This window comes from Ursus maritimus, unplaced genomic scaffold, assembly GCF_017311325.1.
Source record: "Ursus maritimus isolate PB19 unplaced genomic scaffold, ASM1731132v1 scaffold_30, whole genome shotgun sequence".
Classification (NCBI taxonomy): Eukaryota; Metazoa; Chordata; class Mammalia; order Carnivora; family Ursidae; genus Ursus; species Ursus maritimus.
This window is the reverse complement of record NW_024425564.1, coordinates 21,100,025-21,122,009: the sequence shown is the minus strand read 5'-3', so window position 1 is coordinate 21,122,009 and position 21,985 is coordinate 21,100,025. Positions and strand designations below refer to the sequence as shown.

Sequence of the window (21,985 nt, the reverse complement as noted above, 5' to 3'; positions counted from 1 at the left end):
AATAAATAAGTCATAGGAATAAAAGGCACAGTATTGAGAATATAGTCAATGATATTGTGATAGCCTTGCATGGTGACAGATGGTAGCTACACTTGGGGTGGGCATAACACAATGTACAGAGAAGTGAATCATTATGTTATACATCTGAAACTAATGCAGAATTGTGTGTCAACTATACTCAATTAAAAAATATATATATATATTTAAAAAAATACTCTGAGGGGCATACTGTAAATCTGACTGAAGAAAAGCCTAAAACCATGCTTCAGCAAGATCACAGAGAAGTTAGGGTTTTGAGGTTGAGTTCTAATAAGTTAGAGTGGCTTGGAAACCCTTGCTTTTTTACAGATAGGTTGTAACTAAATGTAAATTCAAACCTACACAAGTTTAATGGGATTTGCCAGTAATTGAACTGTTCACTAAAAAAAAAACAAAAAACAAAACAAAACAAACCAACCAACCAAACAAACAAAACCAAAAAGAAAACAACACTTTTCCAAGGACGATAACAGAATGTGAAGTTTTCTCTAGTGCACATTATATAATCTACAATTACTAGATATGCAAAGAAAAAAATATATAAATCTTAGACAAGGAAAGTAGTGAATAAGAATAACCCCAAGATGATTCAGATATTAAATTTAGCAGGAAAAGCCATGAAAACATTCATTATAAATATGTTCATAAATTTCAAGAAATCACTTTCTAATAAGTAAAGGACAAAATGGTCTTAATGAATGGTTAGACCATCCCAACAGAGACATGGAAATTATAATCGATATAACCAAAGGAAGTTATGGAATTAAAAATCCAAGAATTAGAATAAATTAACCAATGCGAAGTACAAAAAAGAAAAAGCTGAGAGAGAAAAGGAGAGACTCAAGAGACCTATGGAGAAATATCACATGGTTTTAATACATATAAGGGGAATCTTAGAAGGAAAAAAAGGGTCATACAATGGAAGAGATATGTATTAAAAGAGTAATGACTGAAAATTTCCCAAACGTGATTGAATACATTAACTTATAGGTTGAATACCCTCAGTGAACCTCCAAAAAATAAATGAAAGGGAAACTTGTATTAAGAATATCATAGTTGGGGTGCCTGACTGGCTTAGTAGGTAGAGCCTGAGACTCTTGATCTTGGGGTTATAGGTTCAAGCCCCGTATTGGGTGTAGAGATTACTTAAAAAAGTAAAATCTTAAAAAAAAAAAATAATATCATAGTCAAACTGAAGAACATCAAACTAAAAGTGAAAATTTTGAAAAGAGACAGAAGAAAAAAAGAAAAACATTGTATGCAAGGGAACAATGATATGAATAATGGCCAGCATTGCCATCAGAAACAATGGAGACTAGAAATCAATGCAATGACATATTTAAAGTGCTGAGGAAAGAAATGTCAATCCAGAATTCTGTAACTAGCAAAAATTTCCTTCAAAAATTGAGGTCGATATGAAGACATTTTCATGAAAGAAAGCTGAAAAAATATTTCTCCAGCAGACCAGCACTTATAAACAAACAAACAAGCTAGAGAATGTTCTTTATGTTGGAGGAAAATGTTACAAGATGATTTAAACTGGAGAATAACGAAGTCTCAGAAATTGCAAATCCAGAGATAAATACTAAAGACTCATTTATCTAATAATTTTCTTAAAATGTAACTATTTAAACAAAATAAAATGGCATTGTGAGGTGAGGTTGTAAACCATGTACTGATAAAAAACATGGTAACAGTAGCTCAAAGGATTAGGGGGTGGGACCTTTAATCATACTGTTGTGAGTTTATCATATTTATGAAGTGAGAGGTGTGAAGTGACAATGGGAATGCTGGGTGTGAAGCGTGAAATTCTGTAATATTGACCATAAGTAGATGTGGATAATTTTTAAATTCATGCTATTAATCCTAGATCAAATAGTAAAACAACCTCAAAGATGCAGAAATAATAGAAAATAATAGAGGAAAGAAGAGGAAAAACAGAGAAAATAAGATATAATATAAAAAACATATGTAAGTAACCCAAAAGTAGGCAAGGGAGGCTCAACAGAAAGACGAAGAAGAAAAAGGCACAAAACAAAAAGCGAACAGCAAGATGGTAGACAAACTCAACCATATAAACAATTGCGTAAAATGTTCAAGGCTAAATAATTAAATTAAAAAGCAGGGACTGAAATCTAAAAGAAAAAGCAAGACTCCACTGTATGCTGTCCACGAGAGAGGCCCTGTAAATCTGAAGATGAAAGGACAAAAATATGTACCATGCTATACCTAGGGAAACTGGTGCGGCCACATTAATATTTCATATTAGAAATCTGAGAGTAGTCTTTGAGACAAATATGAAAGGGGCAATTTATTAGGAAGATACAACAATCCTAAATATCCTCCTAATGACAGAGATTAAATATTCCTGAAATATCCTGAAACCATAAAACTAAAAATATACAGGCGGTGAGCTCTTTGGCATTGCTCTCCATGATGACTTTCGGATTTGGTACCAAAAGCAAAGGAAACAAAAGCAAAACAAATGAACAAAGAAACCAAGAACAGCACAACAAAGGAAACCACCCATGAAATGAAATGAAGACAATCTACCAAATGGGAGAAAATATTTCAAATGATATATTTGATAGGGGATTATATCCGAAATATATAAATAACTTATACAACTCAATAACCAAAAAATAAATAAATAAATCAAACAATCTGATTAAGAAATGGGCAAAGAATCCGAATAGACGTTTTCCAAGGTAGGTATAGAGATGGCCATCAGGTACATAAAAAGATGCAAAGATGCCCAATATCACTAATCATGAAGAAAATACAAAGGGACAAAAAAGAAATCAAGAAGGATACATAAGATCTGAATGACACTATGAACCAGCTTGATCAAATTGATATTTACATAACTCTTCATCTAAAAACAGCAACATACACCTCCCTTTCAAGGAAATACAGAATGTTTGCAAGATAGATCATATATTGGTTAATAAATTAGAACTTAGTGCATTTTAAAAGATTTAAATAATACAGCATATGTTTCTCTGAATTAATGGAGAAAGATTAAATGTCTCCTTTTGTAAATCAGGAATGAGGCAAGGATGTCTCATCTCATCACTTTATATCCTGGAGGTTCTAGCCAGCGCCACAAAACTTCTAGAAGAACACATAGGAGAAATCTTTATAATTTTGTCCTTAGACACAGAAATTACTTACTTTAAGAGAAAAACAAACACATTGGATTTCAACAAAATTAAGCTTTTCCTAGTCAAGTTGCCGTTAGGAAAAAATAAAAGACAAGGTATAAACTGAAGGAAAACAAATGTAATACCCACGTCTAAAAATGGTTTGTATCCAGAATATATAGAGAACTTTTACAATTCACTGGTAAGAAGAAAAACAGCTCACTTTTAAAAAATTACAATACTTAGAAGTTTCATAGAAGGATATATGAAATGCGCAATTAGTTCATAAAGAATCTAGTCATCAGGAAGTGCAAATTGAAACTATGTGTTACCATGTCACCATCACTAATATGCTAAAATTAAAGCAAAACAAAACAAAACAAAAAACAACGAACACCACCAAGTGTTGATGGTGACTTGGAGGAAACTTTTAAACATTGCTGGTAGGAGTATAAAATGGTACAGCCGCTTTGGAAAACTGGCAGTTTTTTGTTAAATGAAATAGATACTTATCAAAGACCCAGTGATTCTACTCCTATGTATGTTCCAAATAAAATGAACACATGTCCACAAAGAGACTTCAACATGAGTGTTCATAGCAGCACACTCACAACAGTCAAAAATCCGAAGGCAAATATACATCATTAGATGAATTAATAAATAAATTGCAGTGCAGTCACAAAAAGTGATGAGTATCAAAGTACTGTTATGCGTGGAAGAAGCCAGGCACAAAAGAGTAAATACCGTATTATTACACTTGTATGAAATTTTATAACAGGATTCTAATCTGTAGTGGTAGAAATCAGATAACGGGTTGCCAGTGGTTGCCAGGAGCAAGTGGGTGTGTGTGCGTGTGTTTGTGCGTGTGTGTATGTTGGGAACGGGGGATTGACTGCAAAGGATATGGAAGAATTTCGGGGGTGATGCTAAATGCTTTATATTTTACTTATGGTGGGAGTTACGTGGATGCATATATTTGTCAAAACTCATTAAATTAGAATATATACATTTTATCATATATAAATTATCACTCAGACCTTTTTTTTTTTTTTTGAAACCAGGAAGGTCACTTTATTTATTTATTTATTTTATATAATTTTGTATTATATTATGTTAGTCACCATACAGTACCTCCCTGGTTTTTGATGTAAAGTTCCATGATTCATTAGTTGTGTATAACACCCAGTGCACCATGCAATATGTGCCCTCCTTACTACCCATCACCGGCCTATCCCATTCCCCCACCCCCCTCCCCTCTGAAGCCCTTTGATTTTAAAAGTAATAGTACTGGATTCAGATATTCTGGATTTAGCCAGGGAGAATACAGTGTGTGTGGCAGCACAATTGCCAGGAATATCATCATCTGATTCAAGTGTTGAAGTCTGCAAGGAGTAGGGTGGTCCTTGTTTTTGCCTTTTATTTTTTTATTTTTTATTTTTTTCCTAAAAGTTATTTTTATTTAAAAAATTTTTTATTTAAATTCAATTTAGTTAACATATTATTAGTTTCAGGGGTAGAGTTTAGTGATCCATCAGTTGCATACAACACCCAGTGCCCAACATCAAGTGCCCTCTTTAATGCCCATCACCCAGTTACCTGATTCCCCCACTTCCCTCCCCTCCAGCAACCCTCAGTTTGTTTCCTACTGTTCAGCATCTCTTATGGTTTTCCTCCCTCCCTGTTTTTATCTTATTTTATTTTTCTTTCACCATAAACATAGCATGCAGAGTTAGAGCAATGAGGTGAGTACCTGTACGAAGGGAGTGTGTGGTGAACGCATCATTCCTCCCTTGGTCTTACTAGCACTCTGCCTCCAGTCTGAAATCACTGGTTCATATGCTTTATCTGGGCTAGTAATAAAAAAAAAGGTGTTTTGAACATCTCTTACAGGCTTCACCCTGATTGCAGTTTCCTTCAGCCCGGCCCTAAATATTGAGAAGGGAGGGCAGAACTTGGGTACATTCTCTTCTCAGTATTATGCTTCTACACCTTCTCTCCATCTTGTGAATCATGGTTATTGACTCCTTCAGGATCTAATCAGGGACAGGCCAGAGCCGGACAGCAGAGAGAGCTTATTTCTCTGCTGCTGTCAAAGGGTAGAAGTTGTTAGGTTTTTAAAAGCTGACCTCTTCTCTCATGGGACACTTTTATGCTTTCTTTGGACATATACTTTCATATCTTTCCCTTTGCCAGGCATCTCTCACTTTGTGCTGATTTTTACCACTCCTTTATTAGAACCAGACACTTTGTGGTACCCTTATAACTTTGTCCTTTTTGTATACGCCTGTACTACAGAGAAAGAAAGTAAGCATAACTGAATGGAGAACATACATTAAGGGAGGAAGGGCCAAGAGAAACGAACCTCATCCCAAGTGAATCAACAATACAAAGAAAAGGAAAGGAGGAAGTAGAAAAGTAAAGTGAATAAAAAAGAAATAAAAGATATAATATTTCTAATAATCTGATAATTCCCCCAGTAAAAGATAATGTCAAACTAAGTTAGAAAGAAAACCCACAGCTTACAGTAAACATGCTTAAAGAAATGTTGAATACCTATGGATGAACGGATACCAGAAAATTAGAACAAAACTAAAGCTGTCCCAGGAAGCAACGTCCACATCAGGCAGTTGGTATTTAAGATTTAATCAGGTCTAAACAGTAAGAAAAGGACATTTGATAATGAGAAAAGGTATAATTTATGAAAAAGGTATAATATGACACAACTTATATGCATCGAATTACACAACAGCTGAATATAAAGCCTAACCTAACCTTGTTAGGTTTTATATATGAGACAGACATATACAAAATACAATAATAGAGGCCATTCTCTCTGATCATAATCTAAGAATATTATAAATTAATAATTCAGAGGTGATCTGCTGGCAAGGATTTAGAAAAATAGATTTTTTAATATGTTGCTTATGGAAATATATATATATATTTTATTTAAATATATATGTGTACTTACATATGTACATAAATATGTATGTAAGTTTTTTGGAAAGCAACCAGACAACATCTATTAACATTTAAAATATGTCAACTCATTGACCCAGCAATCTCACCCTGGAAACCCGTCCACAGGAGTAAAAGCACTAATATGGCTAGATACAAGTACATGGATTTTATTGTAGCATTCTTCCTGATAAGAATATAAAAATGAAGAAAAATGAACGTCATCAGTAGGGAATGGTCAAATAAATCATGCTACATTTGCAGTATAATATACTACACAGCCATTCACCATAATAAATTAGAGCTATAGTTATTGACTCAAAGGGAATTCCATCAGACATTGTTGAGTGAAAAGGGTATAGGCAGGTATGTGCACTATGTAATCTCCTTTTTTGTGTAACAGTGAAAAATACCCCATCAGTGTGTGTATCCATATGTTCACACATGTGTGTGCATGTATATATCTGGTGAAATGATCATGGAGAAAATAGAATGGGTCCTGTGGAGCAGGTGGAATGGAGAGGTGTTGGGGAATATGGATGGAAGATAAGGAGGATAAAGGGGGAAAATTCATTTTAAGTAAAATACAGTTCGATATGTATTTTATTACCATAGAGATGACCATGATTTCTTATATGAGAAAAAAAACAGTTGTGAACAAAAGTACAGGCGTAATTCTGTTTCAGTTAAGAGTTACCACTTCTCTGTGATCTGTCTGTCCATTTGCCTATACATGTGCATTTGGGGAGTGAAGAAGGTGGAAGTCAGGTTTAAGGTTGAAAAGAGGAAGGAATGGCTATAAAATCTTCTTAAGGTCAAAGACAAAGTGACAAATGATTGGCTGTGAGTCACAGTAGGGAAAGAAAACTCATGGACGAGATTTTTGAGTCCGGGTGGCTTGGCAAAGTAGTGAAAAGGAATGGCAAATAAGGGTAAGGAGTCCTTTAAGAGGAATGAAGTTTGGTTTTATTTGCATGTCTAGCCCTGGGGTATAAGGAGGACTTCCGGTGTCATGGCTGCTCACCTGAATGGTGGTGGGGGAAGTATGAAAGAAAATCATGCAAGAACCTCATGAGTTCTTTATTTACTTATAGTTTGTTTCTGTACACTTCCTTTGACTATCTAGTGTGGACAAATTTTGTAAGCTTATAAGCAAAAAGAGAAACAGTAAAGGAAAAGCACTGATACTCATGATTATATAAGATTGAAAACCACATCTTACACACACACACACACACACACCTCTCTCAAAGAAATTAGAAGGCAAACTGCAAACAGAAAAATATTTTGAACCTGTGTGCCAGGCAAACAGTTAACATCTTTGATATGGAAAGATAAAAATCTTACATAAAATGTTAAATATTGCAACTGAAAGAAATTGGGGAAATGGCAACTTACAACATAAAAAGCATATGTGCTCAGCAAACATAAAAGTGTTCACATTTTTTAGAATTACAGGATTGCAAATTAAAATAACAATGAAATGTTATAATTTTGTCTACCAAGGAGGCCAAACTGAAAAATACAGTGAGAGTCAGTTTTGCCAAGCATGTGGGAAAATTGGATACTCTCATACATTGCTGACGGCAGATTGAATTTTGATAGTTCTTTTTGTGAATCCTAAGTGTTTGATTTGGTATTCCTGATCTTAGATACTCATTTGTGAAAATAAGCACAGATAAATATTAAGATTTTTTTGGTGAAATTTGTTCAATATGATGTAAATGCCCAACTAAAGGGGGCTGGTTAAGTAAAAAAAAATGATATAGCATCAGTCAGTGATTAAAAATCAGACTTTGAGGAATATTTAATAACGAAACAATGTAAGTATAAGAAAGGATGAAAACTGCATATACAGTATGATCATAATTTGATAAGAATTGTATTATGTATACATTTATATAATGTATAATAGTTGTTACATAAGGTATATAATTACATGAAGTGTATGTAATTACATGAAGTATACATTAATAATTATCTAATGTATATGTATTTACTATATACATTTTTATAAATAAGAAGGTAGGTTTTGGAGCAGAGAACATTTTACATAAGAACAAAACAAATGTTAAAGAGTTTCAGAAGACTATCTCTTTGGTTGGGACTTTATTATCTGGACACGCACAGCACTACTTTTTAACATAAAGCAATATAAATTCCATTATGCCAGAGATGGTTCCTGGTAGGAAGGATTTCTAACATGATTCCCCAACGATGTCCAAGCCCTCATCTCTGGAAGCACCATGAGAGAGAGGATCTTGGTGCACCTGATCTAATCACATGAACCTTTAAAGGACAGAACTTTCTTAGGCTGGTAAGCAGAAGAGAAGGCAGAAGGAAAAGTTGGAGAGATACAAAGTGTCAGGTTGCATCTTGCGTTTGCTGGCTGAAAGGGGACTGCAAGGAAAGCAGGAGAAGGAAATGAATTCTGCCAACAACCAGCTAGCTCGGAAGAGGATCCTAAGACCCAGATGAGAACTGCAGCCTTGACTGATACATTGACTTCGGCCTGGTAAGACTTGGAAGAAGTGGAACCAGCTGTACCATGCTTGCCCAGACTTCTGACCCGCAAAATACTTCAATGAATATTAAGTTGCTAAGTTGGTAGAAATGTGTTCCAGTAGCAATAAAAAATAAACATATCATTCAATGTTTAAACAATGAGCGTAAGTAGAAAATGGGGTTTGGTTCTCACCTAAGATGTAAAAGAACGGTTAAGTGCATGGGCTTTGAGGTCAAATAGAACTGGGCCTAAATTTCAGATTTTTTTACTGGTTAGCTGTCTGATTTGCACAAGTTCTTTGATCTCTCTGAGTCTCAATTTCCAAGTCTGTCAAATGAGGTAACGACAGCCCTTTTAACAGTTTGTTTTGTGTGAGTATGTGTAGTAAACAATATAATATATATGAAGTTGTGTGAAAACACTACAAATTCATTCCATTATTATTTCATATTTGTTATTCCACCCACCAGCTATGCACTGTGAATTTAAATTTTATGTCTTTTAAAAGAATGGTATATTTAAAATGTAATTCCACTTTTTTCCCTTCTACTCTCTTTCTTATCTTGATTTTGACCATATCAACCTCACCATCAATGAATTTTGTGTTAGACTCAAGGAAGCTCTTTTAACAGTCTACAGGACTCTCATCTCAGTAGACTAAAGTGCCAGGCTTCTTGCACAAGGGGCACCTGACCCATCAGACTCTCCCTGAAGAAAGACATTTGTTGGTATCTGCCTTCAGTTTGGCAACGTGGACTAGAAGCAGAGTTAGAAAATATGAAACCATTGCTGTTCAAAATGCATGAGCCACATAGACTTCGACTGGGGAGAAGAGGCTGGCTGGGTCATCTTTAGGGAGAAAAAGTTTCCTAAAGCATGCAGACATGGAGACCATGTCCTAAAACTTTTACACTGTGGAAATCTTATTTAAAAAAAATGTCCACAAGAGCAATTCCAAAGAGCCAGGGGATGATAATATTTGATCCCTGGAGAGGGAGAAGAGGACAAGCGGTAAGACTTTGGCTGCTCATGGTATATGATACTTAAAAAAAAAAAGATGTTGGGTCAACCTTATGAGATTGATTAATTGATTGATTGAAAATTTAAGAAACAGTATTGGTGCATCTGAGTGGCTCGGTCGGTTAAGTGTCTGCCTTCGGCTCAGGTCATGATCCCAGACCCTGGGATGGAGCTCCGGCATCAGGCCCTCTGCCACTCCCCCTGCTTGTGCTCTCTAGCTCTCTCTCATTTGCTCTCTCTCTCTCTCTCAAATGTAAACGACAACAAAAAAGAAAGAAACAGTATTGAAGGTACAGTATTTCAGGCCCCGTGCTAGACACTGCAGAAGAAACAAGGTGAACAAGACACATTGTCTGCAAAGAGATTTTTTTTTTCTTTTTTTGCGAAGTGTTTTTGATCTAGAGCAGTGGTCCTCAAGCGGATGCCTTGTTCCCCAGGGGACATTGGGCAATGCCTGGAGACATTTTTGGTTGTCAAAAATGTGGAGAGGGGTGGAGAGGTGGAAGCTACTGCTGGCATCTAGTGGGTAGAGGCCAGAAATGCTGCTAAACATTTTATAAAACACGGCAGCCCCCAGAACAAAGAATTATCCAATCCAAAATATCAATAGTGCTGGGACTGAGAAACTGTGTTATAAAATAAATCACGTACCACATGGAGAAGATGGCTCAGGTGGAAAATACTGGGCACAGACAGAGAACAGACTTTTCTAGTCTCAAAGTATTGGAACATTGGTATGAGCAGAGGAGTTTCTTTGAAAACTCGATCCCAGAAAAATAGCTGATAATGGAGAATCCTACCCAGATGTGGGTAAGAAAGCAGATCAGACACAGCTGCTACTTGTAAATTGCATCCCTGTGGCGTAGCCATTGGTAGAGTTCTACTTGAAGTTCATACATTGACCGAATTAAAATTGTGGAGGATAGAACATCTTAGAGCCTCTTTCTCACAATTCTTTATTTTATCCCCATTTGTCAGGCTTTACATAAACTCTTAGATTACAGTAGTATAAGCTTGCATATCCTCTGAGGTGAATATCTATACTATATTTTTCCACCTTTTGTTTTTAACCCTAGGAAGCATTTCTAATAAAATTGGTCTCTGCCTTATGGACTGTGATCTCAATCTCTTAAAAGAAGACCATGAATTACACAAGAAGGTAAGATGAAAGCTGGAGACGTTGGCTTTGGAAAGACCATGAAAACGGCAGCCCCTGATTATTAACTATGATTTCTTAAAATCTATTTACAGGTAGAAAGTAATTTGGTCTTCAAAGCAGGTTTTGAAGTGTGGAACACACTAAAGCAGCTGACGTTTGTGAAATCAGTAATGCCAATAAATTTTTATTACATCCGAATCAGACTTCTTTAAGCTGTTGAAGACTTTAGTTAAATTAATCAGTCTACAAGGCTCTTTCCAGCTTGGGCAGGGTGATTAGAAAATGTGCTGATTGTACTGTGTTTTATTTGGCATGATCGTGGCTGCCAGGAAGTCTGTCCAGAAACTGTCTTGATAAATTTATATAAATTACATAGCCTGGCTTTTCAAATGTTGGCTAAATTAATTTTACCAGCATTACTGAACCCAGTTTTTAGGTAGTCAGCCATTTGCAAAATCTATATCTACGTAAAGCAAGTGACTTTGGGTTTTAAGTATTCAGAAAATTTGGCCTGGCTAGAAAATTGAAGTGAAAGGATTGTCTTCCAATCCCTGCCTTCACCCAGACAAGTTACTTGAATCGTTAATTTTTCACTTTCCTGACTAAATAGATACAGGTATATAGAACTAATGTTTTTTAAAGATTTTCTTTTATTTATTTGAGAGACAGAGATTGATAGCAGGAGCTGGGGTGGGGGAAAGGGCAGAGAGAGAAACAGACTCCCTGCTGAGGAGGAAGCCTAACATGGGGCTTGATCCTAGGACTCCGGGATCATGACCTGAGCCAAAGGCAGACACTTAACCGACTGAGCCACCCAGGCGCCCCTAGAACCAACATTTTGCCTTACACTCAGGATGGACTTTAAAGTCAGTCTTGTTTTTATCTCTAAATAGTGGGCCACCATATACTCAAATAAATGACTAAGTTTTTAATGTCTAGATGACCACTACAGCATTCACAATGGTTATGTTTCTATCACAGTTCATATTAAAAAAGGAAACTTAGGAATCAAAAGTTTAGTGAAATTTGTAACGATGACATTTGAATTCGGTATTTACTGAGTGCTTGGATATGACTAGGTTCCAGGAAATGTTCTCAGTCCTCTGCATCAAATGACTCATCTTGTTCCCACAGCCAACTAATGGGACAGAGACTACCATTATCATCATTTTCCCTATTTTACAGGGGAGACAAATAAGGCATGGGAGGTGGAGTGAGTTAGCCAAGATAACGTTGCTAATAAGTGCATAGCTGGGCTTTGAATCTAGAAACTGTTTCTAGACTCTCTATTTGTATTCATCATGAAATAATACTTCAAAATAGTTGTGAATTATTTTCTCCTTTTAGGTAGGTACACATCATGTTCTACTTCTTGGGTCGTATACCTTAATTTAAAAGCTACGATAAGGAAACAAAGAACAACTAACTTGCTAGGAAGGAAAAAAGCTCATGTCCTTTTATACGTATTACATATGAAGTACTATTATGTATTAGGTACTTTTTTAAAAAAGATTTATTTATTTATTTTAGAGGGAGAGGGAGTGAATCCTCAAGGAGGGCCCCACTGAGCACGGTTCCCAATGCAGGGCTCGATCTCACAACCCTGAGATCATGACCTGAGCCGAAATTAAGAGCCAGAGGTTTAACTGACTGGGCCACTCAGGTGCCCCAGGTATTATGTAATTTTATGTATACTCTTTGGGACATTGAAGAAAGGGTATGCACATGAGACTTCCAGGATATCGTGGCTCTAATATTAGTCTTCCAAGTACTTTTGTGAATTTTCATACTAATTGTTGAATTTAAACTTTGAGGTTAGAAAAGGCTGAAATAGGTAAGGTGAGAAAGAATACAATCATCCAGAAAAGCTAAAATTCTTCCCTATATTTTCTGGGTTTACATGTTCAATTAAGGAATTCTTTTTCACTCTATTTTTAATATTATATTTAAAAAATTGTGAGTCAATTGCTTGGGATATTATGCTCTTCCCTGGGGGTCAGCCGCTTTGGGAAGGTGTCTTAACTGAATTGCTTTAGGAAGAAACTTGTTCTTATTGGGAATACGTCTCAGTGAAGTCAGTGCTGTGAAAAGAGAGCCGGACACACACCCATCACCCAGAATCAAGTGACTGAGTGCTGTGGACAGGGGCGGTTATACCACCTACTAACCCTCAATCTAGGACTCCCGACTCCAGCTTAAGTGTTTTCCTTTTTCCCTCATCTTGGCATGCTTACTGGAGATTAATTTGGATCTTCCATTGATATGAAGAGCTACCCTAGGCAATTTCCAGGGTGGCTGTGGGCAAACGAGGTTCATTCAACTTCACAAGGGATGCATCAGCTTTCCAAATAACACATGACCAGAGAACAATCGAAATTTGTGGTTCCAACAGGCCAGAAATGCTAGCTGTCCTCTAGAAGCCTGAGGGGGTTGGCTACTCAATTTAGAGGTCTTCCTGGGTAAATTCTAGGCAGCCAGAGATACCTTATTTCTCCCTGGGCATTGCTAATGGAAAGCCTGTCTTGAAAAATTCTCTGGTACACATATCACATATGAATTCAAGAAAGAGCAAAGAGTATTCTTGCTGGACGGCCTCATGATTTAGGTTGGTTGAATTTGGAGCTATGTTTTTTGTTTTTTGTTTTTTTTTGGATGCTAGTAACAGCAGGGATGGAATTGAACATGATGTCATGTTTGTTCGCTTTGATATTTCTGATGCACCTGGTGTTTGCTGTTGTTATCTCTGACTTGCAGTTCTGTGATCTTATGAACACAACCCTCTTAGCAGAGTATCTCCACCCCAAACCTTCCTCCACTGCCTTCTTAAAAAATGGTGCACCTCGCGAGGCAGACATTAAAGCGTCCACCACTGCTTCCCTCTGATCTTCCCAGGGCAGTTCAAACGCGTTTTGTAATCCTCAGGATTCAGCCTTTTGTTCACTGTTTCCTCTTTCTAAGGCTCTCTCTTTTGATGAAACAATCCCCTTGCTCTTCATCTGGCCAGATGGGCAGATGAACAGTGCTCCTTGGAGCTGCGCACAAGGAGTTTGGGAAAAGTTGGTGTCGCGAAGCGAGCCCGGTTGTGCTAATGCTGTGATGCTTTTCCAATGTACTGACGCCATTGGCCTGGGAATGGCGAGCTCCCTTTCTCCGTGTGAGAGAGGACTTACCTTCTCCTCGGTCCCATCATAGTCGCCCTTCTCTGCTAGCTGATTGGGCCATGAAAGGAATTCTGGGTAAGGGGCACGACCTCTGAACCACGAGGTAGGCCCCTGGGTTTTGCTTCCTATCCTACAATGCAATTTAATGAGCTTATCATGTCATGAGTTGGACAGCTTTGAGATTTAATGTAACCCTTCCTATAATATTTTCTACTTAACTGCTTCATCGTAGTGCTGTAATAAAAGCAGAAGAAAGGATGTGAAGTGTTCCATTGATCACCTGGGCTATATAGTGCATTGTGCCAGATACTAGTTATATCCTTAATAGTCTAAGGTATTTTAAGTGCTCTCCACCCCATGCCCGGAAGAATTTTATAGTTATTATCGCCACAGATTCTTGTCCACACAGGAATCCTGTGATCTATGTAGAACAAATACTATCTCCATTTTTCAGATTAAAAAACTTAAACTCATGAACTTTAAATAATCTAAGTTTCCAAAGAAGTGAGAAGACTTGACTCTGGGTCTTCTGACCATCACTTGTTGACCCTTTTCACTACAGCACTATGCACTTTAATTTTTCCAAAATTCTTTAGAACACTCTTGGCTGTCATTTTGTGTTCTGTTTGAAGGAATGCTCATTCATTGTTTTCTAAACAATGTTGCATTTTTATTTATTTTTATTTTTTTAATAATAATTTTTTATTATGTTATGTTAGTCACCATACAGTACATCCCCAGTTTTTGATGCAATGTTCCATGATTCATTATTTGCGGGCACCATGCAATATGTGCCCTCCTTAATACCCATCACCGGCCTGGCCTGTCCCAATCCCGCACGCCCCTCCCCTCTGAAGCCCTCAGTTTGTTTCCGAGTCCACAGTCTCTCATGGTTCATTCCCCCTTCTGTTTACTCCCCCTTCATTCTTCCCTTCCTTCTCCTACCAATCTTCCTATTTCTTATGTTCCATGAATTAGTGAAACCATATGATAATTGTCTTTCTCTGCTTGACTTATTTCACTTAGCATAATTGTCCGTTTTGCTGCAAATGTTGTATAATCGTTCTTTCTGATGGCTGAATAATATTCCATTGTATATATGGACCACATCTTCTTAATCCAGTCATCTGCTGAAGGGCATCTTGGCTCCTTCCACAATTTAGCTATTGTGGACAATGCTGCTATGAACATTGGGGTGCATATGGCCCTTCTCTTCACTACGTCTGTATCTTTGGGATAAATACCCAGTAGTGCAATTGCTGGATCATAGGGCAGACAATGTTGCATTTTTAAAAGATTTTATTTATTTATTTGAGAGAGAGAGAGAGAGCACATGAGCTGGGGGGAGGGGCAGAGAGGGAGGGAGAAGCAGACTCCACACTGAGCAGGGAGCCAGACTCGGGGCTTGATCCCAGAACCCTGAGATGATAACCTGAGCCAAAGAAGGACACTTAGCCTACTGAGCCGTCCAGGCACCCCATAAACACTGTTGCATTTGAATGGCAATTCCCACAAATCAAATTTTTAGTTCTCGAAATTGAAAATCATATTCTGAATTTCAGCAGCTTATATTTCAATATTTGCTGCTGATTTCTGTGATAGATCAGGGGATGAGTAGCCATACACAAAATATATAAAATGTGATGTTCCAGAACAAATTTCGCACTACTGATGCTTAAAGTATAGATATTCATCTTTCTGAAGACTTTGCTTTCGGAATAATTTATTTTTAGTGATGATGTTCTTTGGCTTCAGGGTATAGACAGGATCTATTTTCTGTCCTTCTAATGTTGATGATATCCTAGTTAAAGCATTATTTCTCAGGTATAGATTCAAGATATAAATCTGTGGTTGGTGGATTGCTTCGATTCCCCTATGTGAGTAGGCTCACACACCCTGGTATTTACTTGGGAATTCCCCGGCACATACTTACCTCCTTTTTGGATTTAAACCTCTTATTTCTTTGTGTTTTTTTTTTTTTTTCCCTTTTGGGGCTCATTTCTTTGAACATAAACTAATTTCCATGACTTTCTGTTTTCTAAAACTGATTTGAGGGAATTTTTAGCACATCAACTTAGATATCCTTTAAAGGAAACCCAAAGGTTCAAAAATATTTGTTATTTTTAGAATTCATGGGTGTTTTTCTTTGTGATTTAGCAACTGGAGGTAAAGCTCATTGTTGTTATTATAATAGAAGTACTTAGTGAAACGACCTCTACTAGCTAATTCTTGAATGTCAACCTTGTGGCTATTAACCATGTTGGATGCTCTGAAAGATACAGAGAAATATACTGCCTCCCATGTCACCATGAATTTGGTTGAACAATCAAGATATATACTCATAGATTAACCAAATAGAAAGCAACTTAATGCATTCTATGATGAAACAGCTATACTTCACCAAACAGGAGCTTTGGTGGATAAATCAAATCTATGTTATGGTTCTTAGTGGTGCTTTCAAATTTCTATTAAGTGAAATTGAATAAAGTGTCTAATCAATTCATAATGACATTCTTTTAAATCTAAAATGTAAATAGTTACAAAAGATGTTTCAAGCAGTCTAGTAAGGTATGCAAATCAATTGTATTTAATTGGGACAATTCAAAACTCTCGTATTTTTTAAAGCATTTTGTCATTCTTTAACTTACTCATGGAATGGAGTAATAAAAAACACTAACACTTAGTAATCTTATTAAAAATACCATTATTGACACAGAAGTTACAGAGGCTAAGAAAAATAAGGAGGACCACCTTTCTTTCTTTCTTTCTTTCTTTCTTTCTTTCTTTCTTTCTTTCTTTCTTTTTTCTTTCTTTTGGTGGGATAGGTTTCTTCTTTTTTAAAAAAAATTTATAGAGGTATAATTGACAGAGCATATTAAAATTAGTTTCAGGTGTACAACATAGTGATTCGACATTTGCACAACAAATCTAGTCACCATCTGTCACCATACAAAGTTGATACAACATTATTAATATATTCCCCATGCTATACATTACATTTGTATGACTTATTTATTTTACAACTGGAAGTTTATAGTTTTTAATCCCTTCATCTATTTTGCTCACCATCACCCCCACACTTGGCAACTGTTCTCAGTATCTATGAGTCTGGGTTTTGTTTGGTTTGGTTTGGTTTGTTTTGTTCCGTTTTGTTTTGTTTTTTGGATTCAACCTATAAGTGAAATCAATCCAGTATTTGTCTTTCTCTTTCTGACTTATTTCACTAAGCATAATACCATCAGGGTCCATCTATGTTGTTGCAAGTGGCAATGATTTCATTCTTTTTTATGGCTGAGTAATATTCCATCTTTTATATATATATACCACATTTTCTTTATTAATTCATCTATTGATGGACATTTAAGTTGTTTCTATGTCTTCGCTATTGTAAATAATGCTGCAATGAACATAGGCGTACACATACCCTTTCAAATTAGTGTTTTTGTTTTCTTCAGATACATATTCAATAGTGGAACTGCTAGATTATATGATAGCTCTATTTTTACTTATTTGTTTATTTGTTTGTTTATAGAGAGGTAGAGAGAGAGAGAGATCAAGAGAGAGGTGGGGGGCAGGGGTCGAGGGAGAGAGAGAGAGACTCTTAAGCAGGCTCCACACCCAGCATGAAGCTGGACATGGAGTTCAGTCTCACAACCCTGAAATCATGACCTGAGCTGAAAAGAAGAGTCAGACACTTAACTGACCAAGCCACACAGGTGTCCCACAAAGCTCTACTTTTAATTTTTTGGGGAAGCTTTATATCGTTTTCTATTGTGACTCCCACAGTTTACATTCCCACCAATCGTGCATGAGGGTTTTCCTTTCTTCACATCCTGCCAACATTTGTTGTTTCTTGTTTGGTTTTGCTTTGTGAGAATAGTCATTCTGACAGGTGTGTGGCAAATCTCCTTGTGATGCATTTCCCTGATGATGAGTGATTTTGAACATCTTTTCATGTGTCTGTTTCCCGTCTGTATGTCCTCTTTGGAAAAATGTCTATTCAGATCTGCTGCCCATCTTTTAATTAAATTTGTGCTGTTTTTATTGAGTTATATAGATTTTTTTTACACTTTGGATATCAACCCCTTAACAGATATATAATTTACAAATACCTTCTCTCATATAGTAGGTTGCTTTTCCTTTTTGTTGACTGTTTCCTTCTCTGTTTAGAAACATTTTTACATTGATGTAGGGTCATTCGTTTATTTTTGCTTCTGTTAACCTTGCCTTTGGAGTCAGATCCAAAAAGGAAAAGACAAAACAAAACAAAACATTGCTAAGAATATTGTCAAGGCACTTATCATGTTTTTTTCTAGTTTTATGGTTTCAGATCTCACATTAAAATCTTTAATCCATTTTGAGTTAATTTTTGCACAGTGTAGGAAAGTGGTCCAGTTTCAATCTTCTGCATGTAGCTATTCTGCTTTCACAACACCATTTATTAAAGAGATCATTCTTTCCTCATTGTATATTCTTGTCTCCTTTGTTGTATTTTAACTGAACACATATGTGTAGGTTTATATCTGGGCTATTTTGTTCCATTGATCTATATGCCTATTGTTATGGCAATACCATACTGTTTTAATTACTATAGGTTTGTAGTATAGTTTGAAATCAGGGAGCATGATACCCCTGGCTTTGTTCTTTTTTCTCAAAATTGTTTTAGCTGTCTGGGGTCTTTTGTGATTATGCATAAATTTTAGGATCATTTGTTCTAGATGTGAGAAAAATGCCATTAGAATTTTAATAGTGATTGCACTGAATTTATAAATTGCTTTGGATAGTATGGTCATTTTAACAATATTAGTTCTTCCAATCCAGGGACATGGAATATCTTTCCATTTATTTGTGTCATTTTCAATTTTTTAAATCAGTGTCTTATAGTTTATACTGTAGAAGTCTCTCTCTCGCTCTTTTGATGTATTTAGCCATTCTGTCTTTTGATTGGAGAAGTTAGTCCATTTACAATTAAAATAATTATTGATAGGTGTGTATTTATTCCCATTTTGTTCATTATTTTCTGGCTGTGCTTCTAGTTCTTCTCTGTTCCTTTCTTCTCTTTCTCACTTCCCTTGTCATTTGATAACTTTCTTGAGTGTTCGGTTTCGATTCCGTTCTCATTTTCTCTTGTGTATTTATTGTAAGTTTCCACTTTGTTGTTACCATGAGATTCACATATACTATACTAAGTATGTAACAGCCTATTTTGTTGATAGCAACTTAAATTTGAACACATTCCCAAACTCTACATTTTTACTGCCTCCCCCAACATTTTAGGTTTTTGTCGTCACTTTTAATATATTTTTATTTTATATATTTCTTAACAAATTATTGTAGTTTTAATTTACTACTTCTGTCTTTTTATCTTCCTAGTAATTTTAGACGTGATTAAGCTCTTACCTTTACCATATACATACCTTTCCCAGTGATGGTTTTACTTCCGTATATTTTCTTGTTGTCTTAGTGCCATTTCTTTTCAGCTTGAAGCAGTCCCTTTAATACTTCTCACAAGGCCAGCTTAGTAGTGATAAAGTATTTAGCTTCTGCTTATCTGAAAAACCCTTTATCTCTTCTTCAAAACTGAATGATAATCTTGCCAGGTAGAGTATTCTTGGTTGGAACTTTGTTCCCTTGAGCACTTTGAATAGTCATGCCCTCCCTTCTAGCTTGCGAAGTTTTTACTGAGAAATATCCTGATAGCTTTGTGGAGTTGCCCTTGTAAATAACAATTTCTTTTTCTCTTGCTGCTTTTAAGATTCTCTCTTTATCTTTAGCTTTCGGCATTTTAATTATAATGTGTCTTGGTGTGGCTCTCTTCGGGTTCATTTTATTTGGAAATTTTGGGATTCCTATATCTGGATGTCTGTTTCTTTCCTTCCCTAGCTTAGGGAGGTTTTCAGCCTTTATTTCTTTACATAAGTTGTCTGCTCCTTTCTTTCTCTCTTCCCCTTCTGGGACCCCTGTGTTGTGAATATTATTCTGCTTGATGTTGTCCCAGCGGTTCCTTAATTATACCCACTTAAAGAAATTCCTTTTTTTCTTTTTGCTGCTCCATCTGGGTGAGTTCCATTGCTTTCTCTTCCAGCTCCCTGACTCATTCTTCTACTTCATCTGGTTTGCTGTTAAATCCCTCTAGCTTATTTTCCAGTTCAGTTCGATATTCTTTGTCTCTGTGAGTTTTGCTTGGTACTTTCCTGTTTCCTCTCATTGTTGAAGTTCTTACTGTTCATCCATTCTTCTCCAGAGTTCAATGAGCATCTTTATGATTGTTAGTTTGAATTCTTCATCAGGTGGATTACTTATGCCTGTGTCATTAAGGTAACTTTTACTGTGGTTTTTGTCTTCTTTTGTTGGGAACACATTTCTCTGTTTTCTTTCTTTCTTTTTTTTTTTTTTTTTTTTGCTTGACTCTCTGTGTTTGTCTCTATGTATTGGGTGAAAGAGTTACCTCTCTCAGTCTTGAAGGAATGGCCTTGTATAGGTGATAGTCCTTCTCATTCAACCGTGCCCTAGCTCTTGGTTGGCTCTAGAACCTTTGTGATCATCTAAATTGCCTGATTTATTTTGATATGCCCCTATTTTGAGGGTATGCCGGGACCTGTAAGTGATTCAGGGAAATAATCTCATTTAGTACTTCTTTTCAGGCTAATTGGAAACCAGACCCTCAGGCAGCAGCTTTTAAAGTATGTAGGTATATACAGTACTGTGGGGCCACAGTAATAATGTCTGCTGGCCTCCAGACCAGGAGAGCTGGAGGTGTGCCCTGGACAACCGCTGCAAAACAGCAGGACCCCAGACAAATGTAGAATTCTGTTTTGGAAATTCTTATCAAGATGTAGTGAGGTCATGTGGGTGGACAAGGATGGTGACTCCATGCTTATTTTCCCTGAGAGTGACTCCTTAGCTTCTATGTGGGGAAAACCTGAAGATTATCCCTCAAACTGAAGCTCCAGGCTAAGCAAATAGGCTTTTGTTCACAGGAGGACCTGGATTGTATTTTAGTCTGCTGTCTGTGCAGTGCCCTGGTGATGGTGGCCTGGCAAGAATAAACAGTACTTTAAATTGATGGCTGTTATAACTGGATTTTGTTCTTAAGGTAATCAAATCAGTCAATTTCATATTAAAAGAAGTAGCCTTCGGGCACTTGGGTTGCTCAGTTGGTTAAGTGTCTGAATCTTGGTTTCAGCTCAGGTTGTGATCTTGGGATTGTGGGATTGAGTCCCGCATCAAGCTCTGTGCTCAGTGCAGAGTCAGCTTGTCCTTTTCCTTCTCCCTCTGCTCCTCCCCCGCTCTCTCTCTCTCTCAAATAAATAAGTAAATAAATAAAATCTTAAAAAAAAAAGATGTAGCCTTGTTGAGTCCACTAGAGATTTGATGACAGATCTTCTTCACTTAAGTTTCATTCTGTTTCTCTTGGTTATCACAACCTCTGAATTCAAATCAACATTTTGCAATTGCAAAATATTTTGACTCTGAAGTTGTGCTAAAACTTGTATGAACTGATATCAAGGAATGTCAAATAACCGGCCTCTTACAAATGATAATTAAATACATTTGAGAAGAGTCTAAAGAAAAAAAGGAAAATTTTTAATAGAACTATCTTATAAATGCCAGTTATGCCTACTCTCCTTTTTCCATAGACCACTAGTTTTCAAGTGAGTTATTATTGGCAGCATTTTGCAATAAAATCTTACAAAGACCCCAATATATAAACAGGTGGAAGTTGAACTGTTTTGGTGAATAAGGGAGGAAGAACCTAGATAGGTTAGCTGCTCCCTCTCCCTACTCCTCACCATCATGGGGCTCCTAAGAATCCTTGGTTGAATGATAGGACTCAGTTTCTCCAGTGAGCCAATGTGTTTGCTAGATCCATCATCATGAGTCACATGATTCTCTGAAGTTCTACTAAATTAACTCCATAGACATTATATAGTCCTGAGTTTAAATATGTTGTTGAAAGTCACAGGCTATGGAACTAAGAAACTATTAGTGGCAAGGT

General features: G+C 36.5%; 1 protein-coding gene across 1 annotated transcript in view; it reads left to right on the top strand.

Annotated features, from left to right (window-relative positions):
• Positions 1-21,985, top strand: part of LOC103665144 — a gene marked incomplete at its 5' end in the record, with an annotated part of 295,474 nt that overhangs the window by 140,978 nt on the left and 132,511 nt on the right. The window contains 3 exons of the mRNA XM_008693048.2: positions 10,743-10,825; positions 10,918-10,992; positions 13,784-13,979. Of these exons, the coding sequence (XP_008691270.2) occupies positions 10,743-10,825; positions 10,918-10,992; positions 13,784-13,979 (354 nt within the window). The remainder of the gene's footprint in view (positions 1-10,742; positions 10,826-10,917; positions 10,993-13,783; positions 13,980-21,985) is intronic.